A 15,698-nucleotide genomic window follows, 5' to 3' on the forward strand; every position below is an offset into this window, starting at 1 on the left:
AACAGAAGATGGATAACTGTGAGATGATGCAGCCTGGAAGGAGCTGAACGTGTGAAAACTCATTGCCTCAATAACCTTCATCCCACTGACAATGCAATCTGTGGGTGCAGTTGGAGCTGCAGCTGGCAAATTTTAATGAGGATATATTTACTGAGGCACAGACATACCACATTTTGATCCAGAAGGACAGTTGCTCCCTGAACACTCTGGCCTCCTGGTGACAATATCTGCTCTCCCGATTCCTCCTTTTTCTAGCGTTTTGTTCTGCTCTGTAATGGACTCTGTCTATTTTCCAAATCAAAATATATTGCAAGAGAAATAGTGTCAAAAGTACTCATGCTAAGGAGCTAATAATTTATTCAGGAGCCTTGATATTTCCAAAAATTCTTCAGAAGCTGCCACAACACTGTCAGTTGATCAGTAACCTAGAAACCCAGACTTATGTTTTGGGGACCAGAGATTGAATCCCACCATAGCAGATGTTGAAACTTAATTCCAATAAAATCTGCCATTAAAAGCTAGCCTAATGGTGACCATGTAACCACGATCATTTTTCCTTAAAAACCCATTTGGTTCACTCAAGTCCTTTATAAAGGAAATCTGTCATCCTTACCTGGGCTGGCCTCCATATGACTCCAGATCCAAAGCATTGTTGTTGAATGTTAAACACCCTCTGTATAATTAGGAATGGAAAATAAATGATGGCCTATGAATAAATAAAATTGCGCAAAACACTGACAGAATTGAAGAAGTCAAGCAGCAACAAACTTGGAAGTAGGGGATGGTCACTTTAACTTGAATTAACACTGTTGTGTGGTGCTTTCTGCTGCAGAATATATGTTTAGCTGTGCATGGTTAAGAGAAGTTAGAAATTCAGTTTGAAAAATGGTAATTGTTGTCATCACAGAGTGCACATAACAAAATGGCAAATGATCAACATTTCTTGCACTTAGGTGCCAGGGTAAACAGTTTCATTGGTTTAAAATAAAAAGAAACTGTTAAAATAATTTCTTGGAGAATTAATCGCCTAATGTTTGGATATGTTGACATCGGAAGAATATAACTCAAGACAGAAGTTGTATAAACAATGTGAACAATGTGAGGACAAAGAAGCAAAACACAGGCAAATGGAGTTGATTTCTTCTCCATGCCGATATGAGCTGTGAACTCATCTCTCTTGGAACCAATCTGGGCAAAAAAATGCATCAATCCTACTGCTAAACCATTGGCCCCTCTCCAATGAGTTCAAGCATAACAAACTCCTTAAGTATTTCTTAGAGAAGCCAAAAGGCTTGTGCAACTGTTCGGTACAAGTTGTGACGTTACATTTAACTTCAATAAAACTGACTTAGATTAGTGGCAAGAGTACTTCAGGCCAACCTATCTAGTGTATTTACTCAGAAATAACATGCATTACAATGGATAAAAAAATCCTAGGCCTTTTGTGGTTCCCCATTCAACAAGCATTTGTTTTGAGGACGCTGGTAACTTCAGAATCTATATTTGTTATCCCTCCATTTATCATTCATGGTGTGACACTGGAGTCATTTCAGGTCAGATACCCTTCCCTGAAAGCCTTGTTTGGAATTGTTGACTTTTAGACTCAATCAGGCAGCTGTAATAATCAATTTCTGTGTCTAACCTGAAGGTTTTCAGATTCATTGAAGCCGACTTCATAATGTTCCGCGATGGTATCATCAATCTAAGATCTTCAGAGTATAAGTTCATTACCATAACCACCACACTACCACACATATAGCTGAAAAATCTTTTTAAAGCACTTGCTCAGTTAAACTGTCTTCAGGTAACCATGTGAATTGTGGCAGAGGTAGTCAAATTGATATTGGCTAGAGAGAAACGTGGCAAAAGAACAGGTGTGATACAGTGGACCAGGGATGATTGTAGTGACAGATCTGTGCATTATTCATCTTCAGATAGAATGCTTGTGGAATTGCGAGTAGTCCAAACAGGCATCATGGAAGTCACATTTACATACTCAATAATATAATGCTTTTTAAAACTATGAATAGATCATGTTGATGCAAATTATACGGTTTCCAACTACTTAAGCATTGTGCAGTAGTTTGGAAATGCGCCATTGAAAATAAGCAATTACAAATTTTTTAATAATACATTGCAACAAAAACATCATGGATTTGGGAAGTGAAATGTAAGATATCAGCTGATGTAAGAAATAGAACAAATAGAATTATCAGATGATCTTGAGTGTTTTGTAAATATGTTGCTGCGAAGGATTTACTGTCATGCACACAGTTTAAGTACTGTTTTGAAGATGTTCAGAAGCAGTGGAGGCATGTTGTGGATTGCCAAAACAAGATTTTTAATAGGAATTGGTGTCTCTTCTTATTTTGTTTGTTGATAAATGCTGCTAGATTTATCTTTGTTCCGAAGTACTAACAGGCTTTCTGTGTATTCATCTTATTGCCCTGATTTTTTTTCTCTTTATGTGCTTGTTCCAGGAGAGTGACATTGCTGAATGTGGGCAGAAGCTGTCATCATGTGAATTGAGCAGCTTACTCTTTTCCTGCCAATTATTTTCATATTTTTGTGCATCTTTCCATGACAAAGACATATTCAATTCATTAGCATTTAACAAATACAGTCATTTCACAGACATAGCTGAGCAGTGGCAAGTCTTTAAGAATAAGAAGTATTCAGTGATTTTTGGATGAAGAAACACACCATTTTTACTTTCGTCTACAACTATTGGATGATAAACAATTATGAGGATGGCCCAGCTCTACTTGTCACTGTAGTAAGCATCATCCACAGTTCTTCTTAGAAATCCTGCCTGAACGCTGGCCAGCTGTGTAAAAACCGGACACGAAATGCCAGCCTTCCTGCTCCTCTGATGCTGCTTGGCCTGCTGTGTTCATCCAGCTCTGCATCATGTTTAAAAGTGCTTGAACTTTTATAATTTTTAAAACTCTAACCACCTCTATATAGCGGCATTGTGGCTCAGTGGTTAGCACTGTTGCCTCACAGTGCTGGGGACCTGGGTTTGCCTTGACCGTCAGATGACGGCCTGTGTGAAGTTTGCACATTCTCCCCATATCTACATGGGTTTCCACCTGGTGCTCTGGTTTCCTCCCACTGTCCAAAGATGTGCAATTTAGGAGGATTGGCCAAGCTATATTTCCCACAGTGGCCGGGGATGAGCAGGCTAGGTGGATTAGCCATGGAAATGTAAGGTTACAGGGATTGGGTGGAATGCTCTTCAGAGGGTTGGTGTGAACATGATGGGCTGAATGACTGCTTCCACACTGTAGAGATTCTATGACCTTCTTACGTGGACCATGTTGCGTCCAAGTCATGCAGCAATTTGCATATTATCTTTATTTCTGAGCAGCTGCCTCATTGTGTCTGGGACATCTTGAAAAGTCTAGAAATTCCTAACAAGGTCATTAATGGACAATACAAAAATCACCAATTCCAGGATAGAGATCATGCACCAAATGTACAGTTATGGTGCTTAAGTACCTGTTTTTCTTGAAAACTACATTGACATTTTTCTTCAATTCTTTACAGCTCTAGGCATAGCTCTTTTCTCTGTGAAAGTTTCAATGGATCATTATCTGATGATAGCTTTGTATTTTGATGGCCAAATTGGCATTGAACTTTCGCATGGATATAAGACTTTAATAAGTTGATTAGATTCGAAAGAACAACGAAATACACATAATTTAGTCTCATTATTAAATACGCTAAATCAAATAATTTGCTTCAAGCCTCCTGAAGCTAATCTCGTGACAGTCAAATAATTGTTACAATACACTAGTTTCTTTATGTTTTTACAGTTCAGAATCAAAACACGTTATGTAACTTATCCATGTCAAAGTAAGATAAATTTGTGCATTAGGTTTGCAACAACTTACATATACCTTCACATTATTCAAATACTTGTTTTATTTTGAGCTCGTTGTTTATTGCGCTTATTCCTCTTTCTGCCCACTCTCATTCAATCTTCTCTTGGGCTAGGTCTATGCTTCCTGCTGAAACTTGCTTAGCTCTTTTCAAGGAGATTGCTCTCCTTGCCTGATCTTGCCTGATATTCCCATTAGCAACACCACTGAAGAAACAGTGGAAATTGGAGACTTACTTAAAAGGGGAAAAAAAATACCACTCGCAGAAAAGCAGCTGGTGAGAGGAATGGAACAACCAAGATTAAAAGAAAAGAATGAGGGTAAAAGATACAGAAACAAAGTTGCTGGAAAAGCTCAGCAGGTCTGGCAGCGTCTGTGAAGTAAAAAGCAGAGTTAATGTTTCAGGTCCGGTGACCCTTCCTCAGAACTGATGGGTCATCAGTTCTGAAGAAGAGTCACCTAACCTGAAACATTAACTCTGTTTTGTACTTCACAGATGCTGCCAGACCTGCTGAGCTTTTCCAGCAACTTTGTTTTTGTTCCTAATTTACAGCATCCACAGCTCTTTTAGTTTTTATTTAGGGTAAAAGATACCTTGGGGAGAGAATATAAACAGGAAAAACAAAAGTCTAACAGAAAACATTGAAGTAATGTCTTTAAATTTGATTCAGGGAAGTAAGACTGGGTAGAAAACCAAATGTCACAAGTTCAGACAAATGGACAGGAACCTCGAAATGACTTCATTGACGTACTTTATAGACTAAATGTGTTCAGCAGTAAATGAATTTGTAAATTCTTCTTGACCTTTATATACTTTGTAACAATATTAACTATTTGTCTAACAACACCAGACATCCAGTGAAAAGCAAAGAAAGCTTAAGCATACTCAATGGGTTTGTAGCTTGCCTTATGTCTCCTGACTATTTTATCAAAAATATGTAATAGACAAGAATCTATCATTATACTTCAGAGTCTTGACAACAAACAAGGAAAAATTCACCCAACTCAAGCTTGATCTAGAGTGCATACTCTTTTGTCAATAGGGAAAATGTCCAGTTAACTGCCCAGGGAATTTAGGTGCAAGTTGATAGGAACCCAGGTTTTCACAGCATCCCCCAGATTTGTAAGTTCTATCACACAGAGCAGCAAGAGCAGTGCTAGTGAACACCAGCCCCTGCAAGTTTCCTGCCACATCATAAACCATCCTGAACTAGAAATATATCTTTCAGAAGTGCTGCCTAACTGTACTGCAGGAATACCTTCACCATGTGAACTGTATTCATTCAAGATAATAACTCGCTACCATCTTCTCAATGTCAGTTTAGGATGGGTAATATATCCATATCCCATGAATGCATAATGAGGTAAAAATCTGAAGTACGTCTGAAGGTCAATCAAAACTGTGCACTTTGCAGGCACAACTCATTGATAATGATTTCACTACTCGATTATCGAGGATCATCCTGCCAGTTCAGGCACCAACGTGGGGTTAATTGTTTGTATGAAGAATCACAGTCCCACGAACCAGCATGTCTGTTAAATTCCTACCAATGAGCTATGATGGCAGGCCAACCATCACTGACATATTCTGAATATTCTTGTTTCCATTATCATATTAGAAGTTCTCCTAAAATGCAAGTCAAGTATGCCATCTTGAAACCAACTCAACATTGAAGAAATACCATTTTGGTATTTTAAAAATTCTTTTAATATGAACTCTATTATATGTAGATCTACCTCAATTATATTTTGAAGGGCATTTCAAATATATTTAGTGTTTTGCCTTTCTAATTTTATACAACTACGCCTTCAGGGCCAAAAGTAGCTGTTGAAGTTGGCCTTGATCTTTTTTTTTGCCCTTTATTGCAATCTTGCCACATACTAAACCTAATTCATTATGATCACTGGTGATAAATGTTCCATTTCAGTCCATGGCTAAATATTAAATAAACATTTATGATCACGAGTGACAAATGCTTCCTTTCAGTTCATGGCTAAATATTGAATGAAACAAAGTCACTTCTCTCTTTCAGATACGTCATCAAGAAGGGTTTTGTATTTGCTGGATTGCCACAATTCAATCATTTGAAAAATATTCTTAAGACTTTGAAAATTGATTTTAAAGTATAGGTTTCAGTAAGGTTTTCTGTTTCCACCATGATTTGCTAATGGAAAGTTTTCACTGATTTTCTACTTGGTGAACAATAGACCCTTGAAATTATGCAATGTGAATATTAGTTGTTAATCACTCACATAAAAGTCCTTTAATTTGGTAGAAGCATTGATTCTCTTAAAATGAGTGACTTAATAAGTTAAAGTAGCCAAAAATTTCAATAAAGAGTGCGCATGTGTCTGTGCATTAATATTTCTGCTGTATAATTTCAGGTGTACCTCTAGTTCCCTTAGACTTTCAAGCAGTGATGGAAATGGCTAGAAATATTACCACTTTGATACAATTACCATTTTATTTTGGTTGTCCTACAACTAACTGGTACCATATGCTGTATGTTTGCAGATAACAGATTCTAAATATATTTCAGAGTCCTTAAATAATCACCAAAGCAGATGAGAATGATCCAAATACAATGGCTGAAGTGCCAATTATATGGTCTGATGTTATGCCAATTGCTTTAGGAAAAGTAAAGAACACTATCCAATTGAAACTAGATCTCCTTATTTTGATTCTTTTGTAGTTTTTGTGGAATATTACTTTATGAAAGGGTTCCTTGGAGGTATTTCTTATTCAAGTTGCATCAAATTCAACAATTTCTGGAATCTCCTGACTTCATCGCTGCAGGCCCAGGCCTATCATGCCGCCAGCTGAGTAATTTTCACAGCCACATGACGTCTTGTGGCAAATTTGGACTTGGCATTGCATGCTTGTTGAACTGAGCAGGGTTTTTGTGCTTTGTGTTTTTTTTAAGGTGTGCCAATTAGGCTGGGGAGACACAAAGGTACTAATGAACACCTTGGACAAAAGGCAAGCAATGAAGGACGCTCGCTCTCACCGCTTCACCTAGCAATAACGCCAGAACCACCACTACAGAGCCAACCAAGATCATTTATAGCAGGTCTGCTAGCATTACTACCAGTTCATGCTCAGCTTCCATTTCCTCTTTGATAGTGAAATCCTACTTATCAACTAGAGCACCTCTCTCCTCAAGTACTTCTGGATGAGAGTAAGCTTGTGTTACTTCAGCTTATTCGGGGCTCATTTTGCTTTCTTTTCACCATTTACACAGGCTTGCAATTAAGAACATTATCCTAAATGCTTCCACATAATTAATACATTTTATTCAGAAACCAAGCTTTTTCGCTTGTGAAGATTCCTCTAAGATATAAGATGTTTTGGTTTCAGGAATCAGGTTTCATGTTTCTGATTCCAGAAGTGGGAATTAATGTTATGCTCATCTGTTTGCCACAACGTATCTCATTCCTGAATCCATTCAAAGTGTATTTGAAGACAAATCTAGAAGAAAAACGTTCTGGAGATGAATGAGCAGCAGACTTGGGACAGCAGAAATAAAAGCATTTCTGCAAAACCAAAGGGCAACAATCAGAAGCACTGACTAGATAAAGCAAATTCCATCTTTTGGACATATAATTCAGGAATTTTAATTGAGCTTCTGCATTTGCATTCTGTTCATTTTTCTATGAATGACCATTTTCCATTAAATGGCAAATTAGTGACCTTGGCTATGGTGTAATAGGCAACATTCTTCTCACTACTAGATGGAGCTAATGCTTGCCCAGAATTGCTACATCACAAGGATGAGCCCTTTTGTCTTCATCAATGGACAATCTTTAAGACATAACGCTCAAGTCATTATGATTGGAACACCAACATGGGTATAACAGCATGGATGGCAGTGTATGTTCATTCTTTAGGAGAATAGGTGAGATGAGAGAGCTTGACAAAATTGTACATATATGTGTCTTTTCTATATGGTATCAGATTCCTCACTGCTACTTCCTAGGTGACTGACACAATCTAAGTTACAGTGGAAGCATTACATTAGAATTGAAACTGACAAGAATATATACATTTTAGCGAACATATGTGATCAGGAGTTGATATACACTTCGGTACAAAACATGCTTCAAGCATTTGTCCAAGTAATATATGATCACAGATCCTATATGACCGATGCTGACTAAATTTTCCATTAATGTGCATAATGCACCATTTTTGAGACTCCAAGTATTAAGAATAAACTCAATGTGAACTGAACTTCAGAAATAACTTGTTCAATTGGAGTAACTTTCAATAACTGATTGCATTTTCAGGATATTTCTTGGTTGAGGTCATGATTTCCTGAAGTATATATATTGGACCTTATGCTCATTTCCAGTCTGGTTATTTTTTCAGCTATTCTTGGCAGCTGTGTAAGTCAAGCATTAAGACCCTTTCATTTGTAAATGATATGCTTCCTTTGCTCCATAATCACTGCTCCTTGAAGCTACTCCATCCCTTGTCTGGGACATATCCCTGGGGACTACAACATGCCATGCAGGCAAAACGAGCAAGCTGTACGTAGTGGCATAATAATACGAGCATGGCCTGGTCTGCTGCATGCCTTGGACCTCATTGTTGGGGTATGTCTTTATGGACAGTTGTTAGCCTGTCCAAAAAAAAAGACCCTAATCAACTTTGTACGTGGGTCTGCTAAAGGTTTGCCTGCAAACAAAGACCAAATTTAGAGTCATGTGAATGCCCATGAAATTTTATCCTTTATCAGATTGAAAAGAAAAGCTATAAGTGAATGTTATACCAGTTAACATGACTAAAGCTAAAACTTGCTAATGCGAATAATTTAAAACAAGTTCATATCTGAAAACATGAGCTGCAATATGGTAATAATTGAAAATGTTATATTATCAAAATGACTTACTGAGTTAAAAACAGTGTACTAAATATATATAGAATAATGAATAGGACAGATGGATTTCAAGGGCTGTAATTCATTTGAATGCTTAACCACATGAATGTACCTCATACAGTTAGAAATGCTCACAAGATCAAGGACCATTACTTCCCTCTTCAACATCTGCTATGCTCACTGCATTTTTAGACATTCAACAATGTAATTAGTACCGTCCAATGTTATTTAGACTGTGTTGCTGTGGGGATTGTTTTACAAAGAATGCTAATGATAGTTAAAAGTGGCAGGGCCATGATTTTCATAAAAGACAGACAGTTGGAATGTGGAACACCTCAAATTAAAACCTGAAAGAAATTCAAATATGGTTGAATCAGGCTTGTTCGTGAAGATTTAAATTGAATTCAAATTGTGTAATTTCAAGTGCAGGGAAAATGATTCCAGTGAAAGTAAAGGATGCGCATGTCATCACTATGAACAATTAAGTGCATTGTACATAATTGAGAGTATTGAGAATTAGAGGAATGACAGAATCAACAGTACCACTGTGAGCCATTTGTGTGCTACAGTACAAAGTCTTACAGTTTATTCAATGAATTCCTTTCTTTTAAATACTAAAACTTTCATTCATAGTTAATGGTAACAGGTTCTAAAACAATTTCTGACAGTTTACTTTTTAGAGGTAAAAGCATGTTGTGGTGACAAGTGAGCTACACAATCTTCTTGAAGGATATGTTTTAATTTTCAACATTTATTTTTCACCCATGCTTTGCTTATGTTTTCACATTTGTATAAATGGAAAAATATTGTTTAAGTTCTGAACATCAATGTTCAGAAATTGTGTTCACAGAGTGGATAAGTTTCTGTTAAATGTTTCTGAGGCTTTAGATTTCCCATAAGAAACACAATTACCCCTAAGGGCAAAGCAAGAAATACAAGTTAATCTTGAAGAAAAATGAATTTTAGCAATCTTATTTTCAACACTTCTGTATTGCTTTGTAAGAGTATGACTTGAATTGTCTTATGGCAGACCTGTGATTTAACTGAAAGATTTGTTTTAAAAGGGTTGGAATATTAACCATCCATAGTGATGTTTGTTACATCAAGCTGAGAAATGTTACAGCACCATCTTTGGAGCAGCCAGGTGTAACATGTAGTCATGATATATTGCTTTGTTTAGAAGCTAGCAGGGCCATCACTTGGAGGAAATAACATCAATTAAATTTTACTTTTATCCTTGTCACATCTGCTTTCTGTAAAATGGAGTATGAATTATAATGTTAATGTAGATTTGAATGAGTTTTTAATTGTAAATAACAACTTTACCATTTTCTTTTCTTGTTAACCAAAGGATATTCAAAACCAGCTGGATGCAAAACACGAATAGTTTCGGTAGAGGTTCCTCGATACAAAGTGGACCCGACTTCAGTGGGCTTCCTTCTGTGGCCTTCCTGTGTTGAGATACAGCGCTGTTCTGGCTGTTGTAACACTAAAACCTATAAGTGCATTCCAATACATGCAAGTTACAAACCCTTTCAGGTATGTAGTAATATGTTGTTTCACCCTTTCAGGTATGTAGTAGTATGTTGTTTTGTATGTTCTGCAACTGGGACATTTTATATATGAACTTTGAAACCCTGCAGGCAGGCTACTTTAGGGATTTTAAATGTCTTAGCAGTATCACATCTACAACTCAATGAAACGTCAATGACTGTCAGCTGCTGCCCCTTCCCGACACACTTATGAACATTCGGCATCAGCATCATTTTGAATCGAGCTTTGCTCTGTTCAGATCTTGTTTTTAAACTGGGCTTGATGAAATAAAAGCAAAACTGTTAAACTTCTGCTGACTACATCTTAATTATAAATTAACAAAGAAAAAGTTCCAAAAACCTGAAAATTCAAATTCACAGATGAAATATTTCAGCCCTTATTTATATAATATTTCAATATTGAATTAATGATTGAAAACCAGAATTCAAACCCCTTCAGAGGAGCTGTAAATGAATCTGAAATGTGAAAAGAGCTGGTCTCTGTAATGATGATCATTAATTATACATAATCAGAATTACCCATTTGGGTCTCTTATGTCATTTAGAGAAGGAAATTAAATAACCTTAAGTGGTCTGGCCTATATGTGACTCCAGACACAGAGAAATAGAGTTGACTCTTAGATAGCAAGAACTGCAGATGCTGGAGTCAGAGTCAATACAGTGTGGAGCTGGATGAACACAACAGGTCAGGCAGCCTTCGAGGAGCAGGCGATTCGACATTTCGCATTTACGCACTTCATCAGGACTGGGGAGGAGGAAGGGAGCTCAGAAATAAATGGGTGGGAGTGCTGGTGCTGGGGGAATGTAGATGGGATGGTGATAAGTGGTTGCAAGTAAATTGGTCGTGGGAAGGGTGGAGCAGATAGGTGAGAAACCTGGGGCAGATTGTGTCAGGTCAAGAGATGGGGATGAGAGGGAGGGTTGGACATGGGATGAGGGCGGGGGTAGAGAGATTTTGAAACTGGCGAAGGATTCACCTATAAGTCCTCCAGCCTGGTCTACTGTATCCATTGCTCCCAATGTCGCCTCCTTAACATGGGTGAGACCAAGCACGGACTGATTCACAGAGCATCTGAGCTCTGCATGCTGTAATCAACAACACCCTTTGGTTGCTTGCCATTTTAACTTCCCTTCCCACTTGCTGGGTGACATGTCTATCCTGAGCTTCTCCAGTGTCACAATGATGCCACACATAAATTAGAGGAATAACATCTCATACTCTACCTCGGGAGCCTACAGCCCAGTGGCCTGAGCATAGAATTCACCAGTTTCAAAATCTCCCCACACCCTTAGCCTCATTCCATGTCCAACACTCCATCTCATCCCCACCTCCTTGACCTGAAACAACCTGTCCATCTGTTTTCTCACCTATCTGCCCAGCCTCCCATGATCTATCTCCACAACCACCTACCCGCATCCACTTATCACCATCCCACCCAACCTCCCCCTGCGCCACCCCTTTCCCTCTATTTACTTCTATACTGTATTAAGTGTTGACTCTGAACTGCATTATGAAATGTTATAGTAACTCACTCAGTCATATTCAAGAAGGTGGTTAACCACTTCTTCCTTTGAGGGTGTTGCTGATGGATAGCAAATATTGGCCCTTCAGCAACGCCCAGATCCAGTGAATTTTTAAAAAAAATAGTTTACCTCCTGTTATAAATTACATGTGATTAGAAAAAGAGAACCTCCAATTGTACAGCACTATCTTTTGTCTTCATGATATTGCAATGTGATTCACAACCAATGTTTGTCCATGCAGCCCTGTTGTAGGCAAATTCGGCAGACATTTTGTACATAACTAGATGTCAGAAAAGTAAATTAGGCCAATTTATTCTCAGTTCTTCCCCAGAAAATTCACTTGCATAATGTGTGCTCTGTGACAATGTGACACCCCACATAAATGTCAATCTATGAAGTCCTGGAGAGGGCCATGAGACTATATATTCTCATTCAACGGTGACCGTAGCACTAATGTTGAATGAAATGCACTGTGGGTGATGATTAATAGTGTAGTAGATTACATCATTTGCCCTTTCAACCTCTAGAGCCCAGAGTTGCATGTAACTCCACCAGGTCTATTGAAAGTTATTTCAGATGAGTATCCAAATTTTTTGCTAAACGAGTTCTGTCAGCTTCATGTCAGGACTTAATGGATCAGTGTGAAAAAGCCGCAAAAAACTGGCAGTTGGTCTCAGATAATCCATAACGGTGATGATTGTAGTAAATTGAAATTTTGGTATTGTGCAACAGCGATTAATTTGCAAGTAATGTCCAACAACCACATTATGGCCTAATGCAACATATTAGTGGCTGGGACACCAATTGTTTGGTACCTAAAATAGAAAAGTCGTGGATAAAATTAAATCAGAATCTGAATTATTTCAAGTAGTCAACTGAATAATTGATCATCTAGCAGGTATATGTGTATTTCAATAGGTAACTTGAGATTTTAACACATGCAAAGCACAAAAATCAGGAAGTTGGAATGTTTTATTCCACTGGCATCAGGTCAGTACGAACTACATCAGGAACTATTTACAGTATGTACAACCAACTGAGCCTATGTGTAAGAGTGGACTGCAGAATTCTTTCTGATCCGCTCTCTCTTCCAATCAGTTCAGTGTTCACCAAAGACACCATTTTTTCCCATTAAAAGTCATTTGACTATTTCAGCTGCCATCTGGCACTGTCACCACCTACTGATGGAAGTCCCAGTGAACGGCTTAGCTCTATAGCCTGGTGCCCTCTATCTCCATTGCCACCTGCTGCTGGAGGTGCTGTTACACATTACTGATTCAGTTTGTTCCACATGATCTTGCACAGAAAACAAAAGAGGAACTGTTCATACATTATTTGTCCATAACACCTACTCAGTATTGACTAAGCTTGTCCAATCTGGCACTTAGTGAAAACCCCCTTATTATAATGAACGTGCTTATATTGGATGTACATAAAAAGGGGGTTTCACTTCCAAAACTTAGATGGTATTAACTGACAGGCTTTTTTTTTCAGAAAAGAAAAGATTTTCATTCATTTGCTGGAATAACATTTCCTTCAAAACACGAATTGATAAATAATAAAGCACATTATTATTTAAAGAGTCTCGTTACTGAATTTTATGGAAACCTCACTCCAGCTTGCCCACACCAAAATAAACACATGAAGTTGTACTGCCTCCATTTAAGTTTTATTCAAAGTACTGTTTATTTTATATTTTTAAACATTTATGGGCAGCACTCCATTGTATTTGCCGTGATACCATTGCAGTTTTATTCAATATTTCATTCTGTATCATATGTTTGAATTTTCTTTATGTTCTTTGTGTACAATTTTTCTTCCTCTATTGAAATTCCAGACTTTAGTTTAAAAGTCTTGCAATCTCAAGTAATTACGTTAGTTTCTTCCAATCACTAATGTCTTACATGCCTCAACAACTTGGAAACTGACACATCATCACTATAAATCTCAGGCTATCAATGCAACAAATTATGGAATTAGAGTCGCAGCACATAAGGAGGCCATTTGTTCCATCATACCTGTGCCAGGTCAATGGAAATTCTATACCAATTAGTCCCACTTCTCTGGTCTCTTCCCTTAGTCCTTCAGTTCTTTCTGCATCAAGCATTTAGTCTTGAATTTGCTTTGGCTGCTCTTTCAGGCAATACATTCCTGATCTCAAGAACTCTAGTTCTTAACCATTCTGCTAAGACGATAAGGACATCAGAAGTAGGAGCAAGAGTAAACTACTCAGCCTGTATGTCTTTCTCCCCAGTTCAGTGTGATCACAGCAGAGCTTCGACTGTAACTCTACCTCTTGATAACACCCCATATTTTTTGATTCCCAGAGCAGTGAGAAATCTATTGATGTCAGCCTTGAAGACATCTTAAAAACATCTTCATCCTTTTGGGATGGACAGTTACAAACATTCATAGCCAGCTGTGAAGAAACTTCTCCTCATCTCATCTACCCCTTATCCTGATGCTGTGCCCCCAGCTGAGATTCCTCAGCTGGGAAGCAACCTGTCAGTGTCTACCCTGTTAAATCCCTTTGAAATCTTACATGTTTCAATCAGATTAGCACCCATTTGTCTAAATATCATAGATTTTAGGCCCAGTTTCCACTGCCTGTCATCATAGGACAATCTTCTCATCCCAGAATATCATCTAGTGAATTTTCCTTTGATATGGAGCCCAAACCTTTACACACTAATCCGCCATCACCAAAGCCCTTTGTAGCAAGATTTTCTTCTGGCATTGCAATCATCTTGTAATGAAATTCTAAGGATCATTGCTTGCTGGACCTCGATGCTATCATGCTGTGTTTCTTTCTGAATGCATCTGAATTCAACATTTAATAGTTTCATGCCTTTTAAAAAATACGCTGTTGTTCTTTCCCTCTTCTGTTATTGTGATGGATATGTTTCCTGTCCAAGTGTTTAGGGCACATGAAGCGACCTTAAATTCCCACATGGCACAGCAATTTTGCCTTTGGGCCTCCATTGTCCATTATTTCACTTTAAAGTTAATCTATTTTAAAAAATACATATGCACCTGAATTTTTAGTAATTGCAACTCAAACTCCCTTAGTGTTGGCATCCTCTATCAAGTTAAATTTAATTTTAGTCTTTTGTTTTAAGTATTTACTCTATTTATGTATTTACTCATTCTTTATTGGCCCTGTAGCTAATGTTACTGAGCACCATTTTCCACTCTGCTTTCAATTCCCACCCTGCAGCCAATTCCTGCTCTCACCACAGCCCTAGATTCACTCTGTTTAGCAATACACTTTATTTTGCAATTCGCCCAGCTCTGTGGTCTTGCTGAATGCAAGAGACAAGACCTGCTTCTGTTCAAACCAGCTCACATATTATGCATATTGTTCATCATGTTTTTTTTTGACCAATTTTGATAAAATTGCCAAAATAACTAGAGCGGACAGGAAGAGATTTTTTTTTATGCAGTGAGTCACAATGATTTGGAATGTGCTGCCTGAAAGGGCGGTTGGGGCACTCAATAATAACGTTCAGCGGGGAATTAGAGATATGCGTTTCCAAAGAAATGTTTGTTTTGCTATAAGAATATTTATTGCACAGCATGTTGTAATGTCATGTGCTTTTTATGCAAGCTCTTCAGTGGAATATTGACAGGTGCCCTTGGGCAGAGTGGCATTGTTTATTGTTTGTGATTTGCACAGATAGCGAAGGTGACTTATCGATATGGTAGGAATGAGCTCACCATACACACTGTATCAATCAGAGAACATCTAAGCTGTAACTGCACGGAACTGGCAAGACATCAACCAAGGTAAAAGGCCACTCTTCAGTAGACATGATAATACAACCTACTGGTTTGTGCATTTACAAATCATTGTGTGT

General features: G+C 37.9%; 1 protein-coding gene across 1 annotated transcript in view; it reads left to right on the forward strand.

Moving 5' to 3' along the window:
• Positions 1–15,698, forward strand: part of LOC125463742 (platelet-derived growth factor subunit A-like) — a 91,268-nt gene that overhangs the window by 58,973 nt on the left and 16,597 nt on the right. Inside the window, exons 4-6 of the mRNA XM_048555377.2 lie at positions 6,809–6,955; positions 10,116–10,303; positions 15,518–15,627. Coding sequence (XP_048411334.1) covers positions 6,809–6,955; positions 10,116–10,303; positions 15,518–15,627 — 445 coding nt within the window. The remainder of the gene's footprint in view (positions 1–6,808; positions 6,956–10,115; positions 10,304–15,517; positions 15,628–15,698) is intronic.

This window comes from Stegostoma tigrinum, chromosome 22, assembly GCF_030684315.1.
Source record: "Stegostoma tigrinum isolate sSteTig4 chromosome 22, sSteTig4.hap1, whole genome shotgun sequence".
Classification (NCBI taxonomy): Eukaryota; Metazoa; Chordata; class Chondrichthyes; order Orectolobiformes; family Stegostomatidae; genus Stegostoma; species Stegostoma tigrinum.